The sequence below is a fragment of the Peromyscus californicus genome, unplaced genomic scaffold, assembly GCF_007827085.1.
Source record: "Peromyscus californicus insignis strain IS unplaced genomic scaffold, ASM782708v3 Scaffold_7__1_contigs__length_154581171, whole genome shotgun sequence".
Lineage (NCBI taxonomy): Eukaryota > Metazoa > Chordata > Mammalia > Rodentia > Cricetidae > Peromyscus > Peromyscus californicus.
In genome coordinates, this window is record NW_026294595.1 from 23135496 (window position 1) to 23149633 (window position 14138).

Consider the following 14138-nt stretch of genomic DNA (forward strand, 5'->3'; position numbering starts at 1 on the left):
ATACTCTTCAGTTAGAGAACGTTGTACTTCCTTTCACATTCCAGTGTTTGGAACTTGAAACCACTGCCAAGCCTAAACACATCTGGTTGATTCCAGGCCACAAATAGCACTGGAATGCCTTCAACACCTTCTGTAGCTGTCATACTTAAAACTTTATTTCCGAAATAGAACTGACAAAAAAAAAATTATCAGCCTGGTGCTCCAGAGTTAAAGTCAGATGTGTGGTGCAGAGCATGATGTACCATGATGACATACATGAAGCTAGGTGCTGCAGTTTCTGACTACAAACTCTCATTTCAGCAAATTACATTAAAACATCAGCATTAGTAGATGTAACTCCATTTTCATTTGCTAAGTGTCATGTTATGAGATTAGGAGCCCATTCTGCACACTTCAGGTATTCAGTTATATGGTGATATACAATCTCAATTAGTAATCACATATCTTTAATAATGTTATTGAATGCCTCCAGGGCATGTCACCACTTAGAAAATGCAGTAGAATGGCTATATATTGTTTCATTGATGGTTTTCATTTTACTGGAATATCCAATATCAATCAGTGATAAGTAATATGGGAAGGCACAATATTTAAGTAGAAAATTTTTGTTTGTTTGTTTGTTTGTTTACCTGGAAGATAAGAATTCAAAAGAATTTGTTGGTGCTCATCAATTGGGAAATGTAGACAGCATTATATTAACCTATTTCAAGGCAGCTAAGACCCCAAAGATAACAAGTTTAATCTAAGACATATAAGAACCATTCTTTAAGTTTGGGAAAAGATGTTTTATATGAGGTAAACTGGATGACAAGACATTCTCGTAGAGTGGTAGGAATCTGGGTAGACAACAAGAGGAAGTAGAAGTATATTTGAGAAAAACTTAGGAGTGTTTTATTCTTTTTTTTTTCTAACATTTCAGGAAATGTTCACGCTTCTGTGGTACAATTTGGCCTTTTTTGTTTGTATGTGCATATTTAAAGTGATGCTGCTAGGAAAAAGGTAAGACACTGCTAGCAGTGGTACTTATGCCATGGAGGCAGAATGACATCCTGCTCAATAAGGAGGATGAGCTCTGGAATTTCACTGAAATCTATCTTTTAGGACAGACTGTGGTGCAGTCTCAAGTATGTCAACTGGTTTGAGGATCAGGGTCTTTGCAGTCAAAGTAAAATCATTTGGGGACTTAGCCTGAAGGCTGGGCACAGAGTGATGGAGACAGGATATGTAAAGTGTTCATATAAGGACTTCATTGTGAAAGGCCAATGAAAGTTAAATCACTTAACTCTTATCCATTGATACATGTTCAACCATTTTCTAAAGTCTAAGCAGGATGCATGCATCAAAGAGCAAAGTACATGCAAGAAATAAATCCAAGTGGTGATAAACTACACATGAAATTTTTCTTGTTGCTTTAGTTGTTAAAGCATGCATGAGCAAAACTGTCCCATGGTGTCTTTTTGATACTAATGTCTCATCAGCTCAGGATCAAAGGTGGTCAACCAGTTAGGCCACTTCATGGAGACAATATATGAAACATTTTGAATGATCTTTAAGACAGTAAGGCTTTTTATTTTCTAAAATAGTAAAACCAGAGCAACATCTGGACTGAAAGCAACCATCATCCAATACACAATTTCCAGACCTTTTAGAAATGCATGGGAGATGGATTCTGTGATAACAGGCAGCCACCTTTCAAAGAATTCATTTGACAATAGACACTAGGCTCGTAACAGGATTGCATTAATTCCTTATCATAAACTGCCAACCTGCAAGGATAAAGTGCTCAACTGTGATGCCATGTGAAGGACAAAGGCAGGATATGACTGAGAGTGTTGACACTTACCTTGCACTAAATATTCTACTAATCTTGAGAACATCCACTAACAAGTATTTAATAATGTCAATTTAAAATAGGAGTTAACTTGGGAATTTATTTCATTTTAATTCGTTTGATTAGTTTACCTGACTTAAATCAAAATGTTCTAGAATCAAATTTCTGTAGGAACAAGATTCAGAAAAACACTCAAATTGTTATTAAATGAACCAAAACATTTGGGGGCATTTTTTCACTATTATTTACGTTCATGACTCATCTGACAGCTACAATGAAGACTAAAGTTGGTAACAAATAGAAGGTTTGTGGCATAAAAAAAAATCACCATATAACTTAGGAACAAAATTGGCCAGATTATTTAAATTACTTAAATTAAAATTATTTAAAATGTAGACTCTGTCTACTCAAAACTAGAAATATTTTTATTTCTCATATTAATAAGGTGATTTGAAAGTACCCACCACAATGTCTCAACAGAGAAAACACTCAATAAATGTCAGACTAAAATTTTAGTGTAGTACAAATGAGTCCTTGACAGTGCCTACCAGAAGGTTCAGATCTTTTATTTCAGTCATTGTTTGTGACAATTATTCCAATTGAAGATAACATTTACATAGTATTTCCTTCTCTGTACTATCCAGGGTATCCCCGCCCACCAAAATAAATAAATAAAGAAAGAAAGAAAACCAAGCAAACAAGCAAGCAATAAGCCATTGGTAAGAGAATTAAGCAGTATGACTTTGGTATCTGCCTAGGAAATAAATTTAAAGTAGATTGAGAAAGAAGAACACAGAATCCCAAGAATAAATAGTCACTAATTTTCTTCTTCATTTAAACAATTCTATAGACAGATAACAAACATACTTTATCAATGACACATTTATAATCAACATGTAATATTCAAATCACAATTCAACTTCATTGCCCAGCCTTAGAGTCAAGACAGTTCTCTCTTATAATATTCATATTAATTCATTTAAAAATATTACTAGATATTAATATAAACAAATAAAAGGCTTATGGGGCCCAATCAGAAGAAAGTAAGCTAAATTCACACATACATCATACTGACAAATTTCATGAAGAATTTTGCTTGGATGGAACCTAATACAATGACAGCAATAATGTTGTGAGATGTTTGGTCAAGAGACCAAAAAGTTAACATACTGGAAACTTGACAAGCTAGGACGCCAACAGGAGGATAATTGGTCACCAGTTTAGAGAAACCTTTGGATGATTAGCATCCTGTTGCTAGGCAATGTTTCTAGGCAGCAGATCTCTCATCTTAAAAGACCAGAATATTTTACTTTTAAAATAATGTGCTTTTTAAAAAAATTAAACATATACACATTTGTGTTTGTCAACTTTTGGGTCTCTCAACTAGCTGAACACCTATGAAGTTTATGGACTAGCATATTTATAGGAGATAAATATATTGACTAGATGTCAATATGTATGAGAGCCCTCACTAAAATAAAAGTTTTCCACTCACCATTTAGTAAATGATAGAGTTTGCATATGGTCATATAATAAGACCAATCAGAGAGGGAAAGATGCCTTCAGGGATGTGCCTATTGTAGCTGAATAATGAAATACAAAATATATTTGAGGTTGATTAAAATTAAAGTAAATTTAGGCATGAAAATATTTTTTTACTCTGTAAATACTTAAATAAGACTCAGTATTAAAGAAAATATAATAAATGAACAGTGTAGGCAAATTTTGATGTTTCAACTACATTGCTTAAGTATAAAATCTGTGTATATTTGCTAATCAATTTGGGGCATTTTGAAAGTATCATTAATTGACCTTTTAAAATAATAGCCACAGAGATCATGGTTGGAGAAAAAGTTGCTGAACTGGTTGGATGAGGAGCATGGCTGTTAAAACCTTGGTTCTCCTCACAAAGTGCCCTCAGCACTAGTGGTCCACCAGCACATGCCAACTTTCCCCCAATGCTCAGCTTGATTCTGGTCACATGTGTTACCTCCAACACATGGCTAATGAGAAATATGGGAAGATTCAAAGGACTTGTGTTTCCCAAGGTAGCCTTCAGTACCAGAATGTGTACCATATCTGCAAGCAGTTAAACTATAGCATCACTTTCTTCCTTTTGCTCCATCACTACTTCCCCCATGTGAATTAATGCTATTTTTTGCCCTTGTTTAAAGTAAGAGGTTTTCCTACACTTTCTTCCTCCTTCTCCCTTTTCCAACATTTTGAATAAGACTCTATACTTTTTTCCCCACCCAGGGCTAATACAGCTTGCCATAGTTCTAGTGGAAAAGACTTGGGAATGGGTTAAGGACAGGATGAGGTTAGGTTCCCATGTTAGGAAGATGGGGAGGGAAGAGGGAACATTGATGGAACCCTGCCACAGAGCTGCAGATCTGATTTTGGAGTGTGGAAAAATTTTTTTTACATAACGGCACTTTTAAGAAAAAGTGATGAACCACCTCTTTAGTCATAGGGAACACTTGACTTTGTAACTTGCTGATTAATGACACATGAATGGGAAATATTATTTTAGTGTTTCAATTACAGTAGATTCAGTAGCTTATTTGGTCTCTTGCTTTTTCTCTTAAGGAAATAACATATAATTGATTCAAAAGTGGCCAATTTATGGAAACCAAACAAAGTCACCCCAAACCACGGCTTACTTGATGTTTGGATGATTATACTAATATATCACTGACCAGATTTATTATAAGATTTTTACACATATATAAATTCATCATAGCTTAAGTATTTGAAGATACTTTCAGTAATTAGCTCTTGTCATGCCATTTCATTACCCTGGGCATTTAAATATTTCTTTGACATGATATGTAAATTTGTTTTACATATAACTTGAAAGTTAGGAAGACAAGCACACTCATAAACACATGAATGATCCAATAAACAGGCAACACGAAAGTCCTACTGAGTTATGCAAAAGCATTACTTCTTTCTTGTTGAAGGTATTAGCATATGCTACATCTTATGTTGCACAAGTGTACTCATTAAATATTATGAAATGTACAGCAGGCCGGAGAGCTCTAGCTAGCTAGTCAAAGTCGCTCATACCTGTGTGTTCGTATTTATGTCGCAGAAGGGAACTGCTTTTCTGGAATGTCTTGTCACATAAGTCACATGCATACATGCCACTTTCTGTCTTCTTTATCTTCTTTCGAGACAGACAGGAGTCGGAGTCTGTCATGTCATCTAGGCCTGACATGTAGTCTTGTGCTCCATCAAGCAATTCTCCCTGTGACATAATCACACAGTTCAACATAGTCTCTTCTCTTTGTGTTTACACCAAACAACTACGCATAGGTTGACTTCAGAAGATCCTCCAAAATGTTAGCTGTCAATCTATCTTATGACTAATTTTAATTTTTTTTCTGAACAATATGTGAAGTCTCACATTTCAACAAAAACATAAACCTTCTCTGACATAAATGGGAAAAAATGAAGTTTTCTTAAATCTTCCATTTTCTTAAACACCAGGAATATCCACAAGTGAACATTAAATATCAGAATTGCTATATTTTCCAGTGTACTTTACTTCAGAAATGATTGGTAGCTGTAGAAACCTCATTTTAATTGAATTTTATATTTAGGTACAAAATATTATTATTATACAATCTATTTAAATGTATGTCTACCAACTAAAAGCCCTAAGCTATATTTTTATATTTAATTTTCTAATTTGAAATAGGGAATATTAATAACACTTTTTATCAATGTTCTATCTATGATAAAACAGCCTTCAGCATTGAGCAATAATGAATGTGGATCAGTAAATTATTAAATTTCTTGATATTTATTTTGTCTTGGTCCAAAGGAGTGCAAACTTGCATGATAACATACATTTCCATTTGCTAGCCCACAGTTTAGTTTTCTTAGACTATATTTGCACTAATTAATACTAGAGAAGATTAAATAGACTTAAATGCATTTACAAAGAGGGCAGATGTGTGGTAAATTGGACTACTGGACAGCTGTTACAGCCATGCACTACCACTTCGACTCCTATTTTGCAAACAGGGATTATATAAAATAATGCTAAAACAATGCTTGTTTTCCCATTCAACCACCTATCAATTATTTGATAATTTGAAAATTAGGAAAGAAGTCCTGTGTAACATGTAAAATATTTTTTAAAAATACCCTTTAAGATGAACTATTCTGTATAAAACAAAATACATATTAAAATTTAAATATGTCATTCCTTCAAGTTCTATATATACATCCTTCAAAGCATGTGGCTGTTACACACTTTAATTTCAAGCATCTGGGTAAGCCTACCGACTATTGGCATTGACATATAATTCTTGAAAGAATTCTTCATTTGTTTTGTTTTGTTTTGGAGACAGAACCCTGTTCTGCTACCTAGCCTTGAACTAGCAATCTTCTTGCCTCAGCTTCCTAAAAAGTTTATCTCTTTAGCCATTGACTTTGGAAGCTCACTCGGAGTTAAAGGTTCATGTTAAAAAGACTTTTCCTATTTCTGAATTTTTCTTTCACTGAGTGTTTCCCCCCCACACTTTGTACATCGTCTAGGCAATTTTTGTTTGTACTGGGCAGGTTGGGAATCACAGCTTGGGTATTATACGCGTTAGACCACACTTTTTATCACTTTTCTTTAGAGGAAAAAAGACATATCTCATTACCTGAAATCCTTGTTTCCGCTGGTATTTCCTCCTTTGCTGCATATCAGCAAAGGTAGCTGCTCCCGTTGGGTAGGTATAGGCCATATGTGGTAGGAAGCTCATCTGATCCAGCCCTGGGTATGGTCGTAGCCCAGGGATGCTGGTCTGGACTGGCGGCATGAAAGTGGCCGGGGGGAAAGCGCTTTGTGGTGGAAGAGGTGTGTATAAAGGCTTGGCACTAAATGGGTTCATGCTGAACACAGGGTTAGTGCTTTTGCTGTCCAGATTATTAGAATTTGAAAACTCCTTCTTGATAAAAGTCAAATTCAGAGGTTCATCTGAGTTTTCAGATGATGAAGAAACACTGTTATGGTCTAAATTTATGCTAGTAGCTTTCGTTTTGTTCTTTGTGGCTATAATACTTTTGGGTTCTCTCATTTGTTTTGGTAATGACAGGTCCAAAGGCTCAGCCTGCAGCTCCTCGGAAGAGAAGCTATTTGGAGTGTATGAGCTACTGTGGGAGTTTTTAGAAGATGTGGAGGAAAGATTTAAAGGAGAAGGAGTATTACTCCTTGAGTGGTCCAATTTATCAACTGCTTTAATATTGGTAAAATGGGAAGGTTTTGTTAGCCTGAGAGGAGGATCACAATTCGTAACACTGTTGTGGAGTTCTGCTATAGATGGTGACGTTATAGAGTCCATAGGTTTTACAGGAGACCTGGGTAATAAAGAGTCCTTTGTGGGGGGGTTACTGTTGGGAGCTAGCGGCTTGGAGGTCCTTTCCAGTGATGGCGACCTGGAATTTGAATACTGGTAGACTTTTCTTTGCTCAAACCATTCCTTCACAAATTCCTGAGGAAGGCCCACAGCAATGGAGATTTTCAGCAGTTCATCAGAGTTGGGCTCCATGTTCATAGCATAGTATGCTTTGAGTACAGACATGTGGTCCTTGTATGGGTTGATGGGGCTTGTCAGTCCTTTCTCAGAAAGTACAGATGACAAGAGGAGGGCTTTATTATCAACAAAAACTCCGGCTTTGCTGGGGACTATGTTTTCATGAGGTTGCAGGACTGCCTTGATCTCTTCATTCATTTTACACAGGTAGCGTTCATGCTGATGCAGGGGTATAGGGCCTGGGAAGCTTTCTTTACAGAACTGACATGAAAATGGAGTGGATATGCTGTGATTCTCAATCATTTTATCATCAGTGACCAAATCTATCAAAGTACGCAGCTTCTCCTTCTTTATATTACTGATCTGTCTTCTTGAGTCAGTAGTCAAGCTCTGCAGGCAAGCTTTGGCTTCATTAACTTTTTCTAAGGTATAGTCAATGATACTTTTAGTGGCACCATTATGACTCACTACTGGAAGACCGACAGGTGGAATATTGGGAGAAGTAACTCCTTGTTCCTCTGGCTGAGAACATGGATCCTTCAGATGATAACCTTTCAACTTGGAAATTTCTTCAGTCTTGCAGTCCATCTTTTGCCTAGAAACCGTATTGTCCACAATCTGTAGAACCTTTTGTACCTCACTCAAATTACTATTCATAGTGGGAAATCCAAGTAAAGGGGCTTCCATCCCTACACCTAAGTGCTGCATTGGACTCTGAGCAGATGGATGCACACCTAAAGGGCTGGTGGCTCCAAGGCCGCCATTCATAAAGGGACTAGTGCCACTAAACCCGTGTGTGGCCATAAGAACTTTGTAGTCATTGAAGTCTAGTGGTTCCGTTTTAATCTTAAGTAAGCCTGTCTGTTCAGACATGCTAAGTGGTTTTCCATTTTCCAACTTGTTCCTTAATTGAGTAATGGCTGAGTTAGTAGGAGAAGAAGAAACAGAATTAGGGGAAGAACCCGTCTTGATATTGTTTCTCATTCGGCCATTTACTGAGATTAAACCAATACATTTCTTGCTGCTGATGTGTGAACTGTAGGAACCAGAATGGGAGAAGCGTTTCTTGCAGTTTGGGCATTCATAAGGTTTTTCACCTAAAATGATAGTTGAAATTAGCATTAGATTTCTTTGCTTAGGTAACAAGTGATGTCTGCCAAGACAAGAATATGTGGAACCAAATGAAATAAATCCAGGAGGGGGGTGGACCCTACATTCTAGATGCCTACGTCAGAGTTATGTGATCATACTATATCTGGGCTTTATCTACCCTGGGTGGACATAACTCAAGATGTAAGCAGTGGAAGGTGAAGACTATCTCCGCCTTTTTCAGCTAGGATCCCAAATCTTGTCAGGCCATCAGCAGCCTCCTATTTACACAGAGTGTCAGATTAATGTGTGGTCAATAGCACAATAAAGACATCACAGTGTTTAAAGGGAAGTGGAGCCATGGCTTTAATCAACTCTGTGGAGGTTCCATTGATTCTACCAATTCAACTAGTTCCTTGAATAGCATCCAATTTGGTAATAAAATGCTTGGCAGAGCTACCAAACTACATATGAAGCAGAAATCTCAGTGGTGGGATGTGGGTTTATGATGTACAGCTCTCAGGAGTCAAGGAACATTTGGCATATACAAGCTCTTGTCCCATTTTTCTCCTACTTTTTGTTGTATAAGTTTAGGTATCAAATATGAAATTGCAGCCAAATACATCCAGGTCAAAGATACACAGTTTGGCAAAATCTCCAGATTTGGCCAAAATAAAATAAAATAAATAATAAAATAAAAAATCAAAGCCCCTGTGCCTTGGTAAGAAGGATAAACATTTACAGTGGTACCATAGGCACACAGCACTTTTGAAAGAAATGGGTAAGTTCAAAAAGCTACGCCCAGGACTGTATAGATTTAAATAGTCTTCAGACCCTTCTCTAGCTGGAAATGATGCAGACATGAGTGCAAGCACCCCTGCTACTCACCACTGTGAATTCGTAGGTGCTCTTTCAGATGGTGCTTGTACTTGAAGGCCTTGCCACACTCTGTGCATTTGAACTTGCGGTTACCTGCTCCTTGGGTTAGCATTTGGTGCTGTGAAAGGAGAAAGACGGCCATCATTTTTGTTCAGGAGGCACAAAGGAGATTGGTTAGGAATCTTTTCAAGGCCTCTTTTTCAGACAGGGCGAGAGGTCTGAGCACACGCTTATTTATCTGCTCTGTCTTTCAGAGTTGCAATAAAAGTGATAATGCTGGTCATAAAATGGGAACTTTTTAAAAAGTCTTCCCATGCCCATCGGATGCCTGCTTCACAATTATGCCTGTCATCTCTTTCCTAAAACATTTCTTTGACCCTTGAGATGAGAAAGTATAATTGTAGAGATGTTGATGGCTCTTTGTGTTTAGTGCAGAATCTAAAATCTAAAGGTTTCCTTCTAGAATACTGCTATCTTGTTGAGGAAAAAATAATTTCCTGGAAATTATTTAAAAAAAAATTTAACCCACACTTAAAACAAATTTTTCACCAAGTTTTCTGTCCGAGTAAAAACATATCTTACACTAAATCAAACTGAAATTTAAAGAAGTGTCAAAAAAAAGTCCCCCCAAATTTAAAAAAAAACAAAAACCTTTGACTATAAATATTTGGTATGCCTGTTTAAATATTCTGCTCATGGTGCTACTGGCCCATTTTAACCCTGTTCTTCTTAGGTGCTGCCTATCAGACTTGATTCATTATCAAATAAGAGACAACATCTTGGGTTATAGCTGCTTGAGCAGTTTTATCACAAGTCAGTAGGAAGGACTTCAACGACTTTTCATTTTCCTTTTTAGTAGTGTACAAGGACCGAAAGAAAAAAAAAGTTTGCTGAAAAGACAAGTTAGAAGCCACACAGATACAATCAAACGCAGCTGACCTTTTTGAACAAGGGGGGGTGGGGTGGGGGGAGCAGTGTGACTTGGAATTCTAGGTAAAAAAAAAAAAAAGAGCCATCCACTCTGGGTGCTCAAGGTAGGAGGCCAGCCTTTTTCTGCGGCAATGACACAAAAGCCCTTTGCAAAAAGACAGCACAGAATCGGTATGACAACTGCTAGGGTGTGCTGAATCTTCCCACATTCCTAGTGAGACAGATGGTGTTACATGGGACACAGGGAGGTTTGTTCAAACAGCAGCAACCTTCAAAGATCAAGCGGAGCCCAGCCCGCCGAGCGCCATTGAGGGACCAGCGCTCATATGTTGCTGAGTTGCATAAACAAACAGCAACAGCTGCTTTGTCTCCTCCACAGCCCTCAGAGGACTACTATAAACTTTAGTTGTGCCACTGTTAATATGATACAATCATTTTAATTTACTAATTGTAAATGCCATGAGCAAATGAGGGGACTTTTCAACACCAAAGCTACCATTCATAATGCGCCAACACAATCACACTTCTGCATGTGAAATTTAAAGCAGTTATACTAGATAAATATCTAGGCATTTTTTTTCCTAGAGTTTTTTTGTGCAGAGAAGCATGAGAAGATAAACTGTTACATAAGTGTAACTACACAAGCATATTACTTATAGCCGATCTTTGGAAAACATTCAAGTAACAAGTCCAATCAGAAACAAATGGTGTGATTATGTGATAAAGTGCCTTAAATGGTAAAAATTCGTGGTATAGTATTTCTACCCTTGCTTAATTGGGTTTGTGCCTTCTTTTCCTTATTCAAAGACAATAAAGCCTATGAGGACAAATCGGAGTTTTATATAGAATGTCATATTGAACCATTTTTAAAAACATATAATATCAAAGTTCATTTAGGACAATTCTTTATCTGTAGGGCCAGTTATTGTGACTTATGAAATGCCATTACTGTGACCACCCAACACATCATAATATCAATTTGCAGAGTCAATTCTCCCAGGAGGACAGAAAGAGCAGTTTTGCTGAAACATTTAAGAGATGTTGTGAATCAATCCTACTCAGTCATTTCAAGGATTTAAGACACTATCCTTACCTTTCCGAGACAGAGATCTTATTTTTAAAACAAAATAAACCAAAAGAGGCAGAGCAATTTTGGCATTTAACCACATGCACTTATGTTGAGATGGACTTGTTTTAATTATAAAGAGTGTTCTATTATTTTTCCAATTTATGATGTATATATGCATATAACCTATATGCCTTTTTATTTTCCTGAAAATAATTAGATTTCATAAATTAGTAAGCTTGTAAAAGTATTCTAAGTAATTTGAAAATGTTTCATGGCAAATGAAAGAAATACATACTTCTTTTACTATGCATTAGGTCCTATATGAAAAAAAAAAGCCTAAGCAAAACTAGGTGAAAAATGGAATTAAAATTGCTGAGATGTTTAATAATGTATAATTAAAATGCTACAATTTCATTCACTTTTTGTGGAACATAAAAATGAAACTAAAGTCAAGTTAAAGTGCAAATAAAATTTCTAAATTAGAAATTAACACACTCATTCGATCGTGAACATAAGACTATTAAATCATATTAGAAGAGACCATCAAAAAATCATTTAGACCTCAATTAAAGCTATTACCATTAAAAGATCTGCATCTTCAAAATGCCATGAAAAATTAATAATGATTGCCAATCAAAGCAATATCGTTTCTCTAAGGGGTTATTATAGAAAGAAATCACTTAGAACCAACCCCCACCTGGTCTGTCCCTGGCTTGTGCGTCACCATATGCCGCTCGAGCTGGGTGCGGTAGGCGAACGTGTAGCTACAAAGAGGGCAGGAAAAGTTCTCTTCATTCTTCTCGTGGCGGTACTTGATGTGCTCCTTCAGCGATGTCAAGCGCTTGTAGCCACGGTCGCAGTAGGGGCAGGTCAGCAGTTGGGCAAAAGCATCTGGAGTTCCAGGTGGCAGGTCTGTAGCCGAGAGGCGAGAGGGAGAGGAGCGGGCCAAAAGGTCAGTAAATCAATGGCAGCTAATGGGCTGGCTGCCCGGGCTGCTATGACAGGAATCACTACAATCTGCTCCAGCAGAGCGCCATCATTGCGCCCGGCCTCCTCGCAACCAGGCCCCTTGCACACCCAGGGCAGCCTTGTCCGAATCAGCTCACACTGCGCTCGAAAATTAATTAATTACTTGAGCTTATTTGTGGGGAGGGGGGATTTAAACAGCTGATAAATGAAGAAATTCCCTTTGGGTGACTGACAGTTCCCCTGAACCCTAGACTCCTGTTACACAGGAATTCACAGGAGGGAAGGAGATTTTCAGGTATCAGAGAACAAAAGGTGAGGGTCGGTGATCTTAAACTTTTTTTTTTCTTCAAAAGTAAAATATCCCTGAAAGATAGGAATAAATTTAGATATTTTTATCTCTTAGAAATGGGCTGTAATTGTTCTTATTCTGTATTGGATGTACAAATGACACAAATTTGCTGACAAAAAAAAATTTCACAATACCCTAAAATTACAGTTCTAATCTTTGCTCATGAAATTCCATGCCTCTGCAGCTGTTCTTCAAATTTTAAGGTAAACACCCAGGCATGTAGTGCATTTGTGATTGTAACAGCTGCAGAGGTCAGTATAGTGGCTAAAAATGAATTACAGCCTCACCATTTTCTTCTTGCCCATTGGCCTCTGGCGTGCCAAGGCGAGACAGCTCCTCGGGGGCTTCTGGGTAAATAATGGCCGTGTCGCTTCGCTGAAGGTACTCTTCAATGCTGACGGCATGGCCATCGCGTTCCTCCAGTTTTCTTTTGGCAAAGTACTCCTCAAAGTCTGGTGTGCAATTTGCATTCTTAACTGAAATCATAAGCAGAAGAGAAATGTCTTTCAGGGCCTTTTCCCTAGGAGGCCAAGTACTCTACATCATTGCTAGCAACAACTGTTGGCTCGATACTAGTAAGACTTAAACCTCTCCTTCGTTTGTCAGAAGGGAAGAGGACCAAGTATTGATTAAATGCTTATTTTTATAGTACAAGCAAAAGAGCTTACTTTGCTTAAGTTAAGTAGGCACATTTGTTCTTGGAATGTTTGCATACAAATGGGAGAAAATTTAAAGTGTATTTATTAAACGTATTTAAAAGTGAAACTGAAATCCCTAAACATGACATAATGTAAGCTTCCAGGTACTTTAATGGTCTATGTGAAACTTCCTTTTGTCTTAAGAAAAGCAAATTTAGCTCTTAGTGACAGAGAAACCTCAAAGGTCTACACTAAGGAGGTCAGCATACAGTGTGGATCTCTCCAGACCTTCCCCAAAGTCCTTCAATAAAGTGTTTTCACACACACCCACACCCACATACACCCACACCCACACCCACCCACACACACACAGAGGAAAAGGAAATTTAATTTTCTTAAGGTATACAACACTTCACGTCCCTATCTGCAGATCCATCTGCTGCTAAATATAAGGTTTTATCATGCTCTTCTTTAAATATGATAGTCAGGTCTACATAGTCTGAGACAGATGTGAAAGGACAGACATCCTTACAAATACAATAGTGTGACCTTGCTAAAGAGAAGTCACAGAATGACGCATTCTCACTGTGATATTAATCTTTGTATAGTCAATGCAAATAAAATTAGGCTCACAGCTGATAGGAATAAAACAAAAAGTAATGGAGTTACACTGATAAAACTGCAGCATAATTTGTATATGACTTTAGCTTCTTAAATTATGATTTTATTTTTATGAAGTAAATAATAGTTGTGAACCAATTTCAACGATTTGTGTCACAAGACATGGTATACTTAAAATCTCTAGATGCATCCCTGAAATTAGTTGTGGCTTACAAATAAAAAAAATTATGCA

At 37.2% G+C, this 14138-nt stretch overlaps 1 protein-coding gene across 3 annotated transcripts in view; it reads right to left on the reverse strand.

The window, feature by feature from the left end:
* The window catches only part of Zeb2 (zinc finger E-box binding homeobox 2), a 41394-nt gene that overhangs the window by 6156 nt on the left and 21100 nt on the right, over window positions 1-14138 (reverse strand). For 2 of the 3 annotated variants that reach the window (XM_052722648.1, XM_052722647.1), the window contains exons 3-7: window positions 12935-13123; window positions 12027-12241; window positions 9340-9448; window positions 6490-8459; window positions 4901-5081 (exon numbers count right to left, since the gene is read on the reverse strand). In XM_052722648.1, the coding sequence (XP_052578608.1) occupies window positions 4901-5081; window positions 6490-8459; window positions 9340-9448; window positions 12027-12241; window positions 12935-13123 (2664 nt within the window). Of the gene's footprint in view, window positions 1-3326; window positions 3415-4900; window positions 5082-6489; window positions 8460-9339; window positions 9449-12026; window positions 12242-12934; window positions 13124-14138 lie in introns of all 3 variants that reach the window. The other variant, XM_052722649.1, reaches the window with a different exon arrangement.